The sequence below is a fragment of the Dendrobium catenatum genome, unplaced genomic scaffold, assembly GCF_001605985.2.
Source record: "Dendrobium catenatum unplaced genomic scaffold, ASM160598v2 original_scaffold_185271, whole genome shotgun sequence".
Classification (NCBI taxonomy): domain Eukaryota; kingdom Viridiplantae; phylum Streptophyta; class Magnoliopsida; order Asparagales; family Orchidaceae; genus Dendrobium; species Dendrobium catenatum.
The window spans coordinates 336,454-338,152 of NW_021503689.1; the positions used below are offsets into that span (position 1 = coordinate 336,454).

Below are 1,699 nucleotides of genomic sequence, written 5' to 3' on the forward strand. Positions count from 1 at the left end.
TGTTTGATAGCATCAAGAGATATCTGCTGAATCTGCCCATCCTAGCATCGCCGATTCCGGGGAAGCCTCTCATATTGTACATGACTGCACTGGAAGAGTCCCTCGGAGCACTATTGGCCCAGAATAATGAAGAAGGAAAAGAAAATGCGCTTTACTACATCAGTCGAAGGTTGATTGGAGCAGAAAGCCGTTATTCTCCTATTGAAAAGCATTGTTTGGCGCTGATTTTTGCAGTTCAAAAACTCCGCCACTATATGCTATCCCATAAAATCACCCTGATATAAAGGATCAATCCACTGAAGTTCTTGATGACAAGACCATCGTTGACAGGTCGTCTAGCCAGGTGGGCAGTACTATTACTGCAGTTTGATATCATATACATGTCACAAAAGGCAGTGAAAGGACAGGCCTTGGCAGATTTCCTCGCCGCACATCCAATCCCGGTAGATTCTCCGCTAAATGACGATTTGCCTGATGAACAGATTATGCAGGTCGAGGAAGAAAATAAATCACAATCCTGGGAGATGTACTTCGACGGGGCATCATCTATTAGACTTGTTCGACCTCCAAATATTGCAAGAGCCCGAGCCGGCGTTGGTCTAATGAGATTTTCATTCAGTTTGACTGAACCTCGGACCAATAACGAAGCCGAATACGAAGCTCTATTAGCAGGGTTGGAGATTGCGATCGATGTCAGAATCCAACATCTCCAAATCTTCGGTAATTTTCAGCTCGTGATAAATCAGGTCCTCAGTATCTATAAGGTTGGCAAAGTCGAATTGGCCCATTACTATCGGCGAGCCCTTGAGCTTTTGAAGCAAGTACCAAATGTCAAAATGGCTCGAGTTCCTCGAGGACAGAATGCTAAAGCAGATTGTCTGGCCAAATTGGCCAAAGAAATGGCGAACATCAATGAGGAGAGGCATATATTCATAGGAATTTACACTCGTAGGATTTTGGAGCCCGCTCTGCTATAATTCCTGAGGGCAGAAGAAATACTAGATTCAAGTCAGCAAGATAAAATCCCAGTTGACCCTCAACCCCTCCATCAGATCGTTATGGAGAATTATCCAGAAGAATATCATATGGCCAAGAGACATAAAGCTAGTCAAGTTTCAGAATCGTGGTGGCATTGTTTAGATATTGAAGTCGAAAATGATTGGAGGCAGCCATTCATTGACTACTTCAAGGAAAACAAACTCCCGACAGAAAAGTCTATGGCCGCACAAATTAGAAAAAGGGCATTGCGATACGCATTTGTTAATGACACGTTGTACAGACGAGCTTTTGATGAAATGTGGCTAAGGTGCCTAGGGACCATGGAAGCTGATAAAGTAGTAGCAGAAGTCCACGAAGGATTTTGTGGAGCACATCAGTCAGGTCCTAAGATGGCTGCTAAAATCAAGAGAATTAGTTACTATTGGCCGACCATGGTCAGAGATTGTATTGACCGCGTTAAGAGGTGCCATGAATGTCAAATCCACGGTGATGTTATACATCAACCGCCAAATCCACTACACCCAACAATAGCGTCCTGGCCATTTGAATGCTGGGGTACTGATATTATCGGGCCAATAGATCCACCGTCATTAGCGGGACATCGATTTATTCTTGCAGCAACAGACTACTTTTCAAAGTGGACAGAAGCAGCTCCATTCAGAGAGGTATCATCCGAGCATGTCATCAACTTTTTCACCCA

At 44.0% G+C, this 1,699-nt stretch overlaps 1 protein-coding gene across 1 annotated transcript; it reads left to right on the top strand.

Annotated features, from left to right (window-relative positions):
* Positions 1-308: 308 nt before the first annotated feature.
* Positions 309-977, top strand: LOC110108627. Its single transcript, XM_020839346.1, has one exon. The coding sequence runs from the start codon at positions 309-311 to the stop codon at positions 975-977; it is 669 nt and encodes a 222-aa protein (XP_020695005.1).
* The last annotated feature ends 722 nt before the right edge of the window (positions 978-1,699 follow it).

Excerpts from the sequence above, each read along its gene's own strand:
- LOC110108627 (XM_020839346.1), top strand. The coding sequence starts at position 309 with ATGACAAGACCATCGTTGACAGGTCGTCTAGCCAGGTGGGCAGTACTA.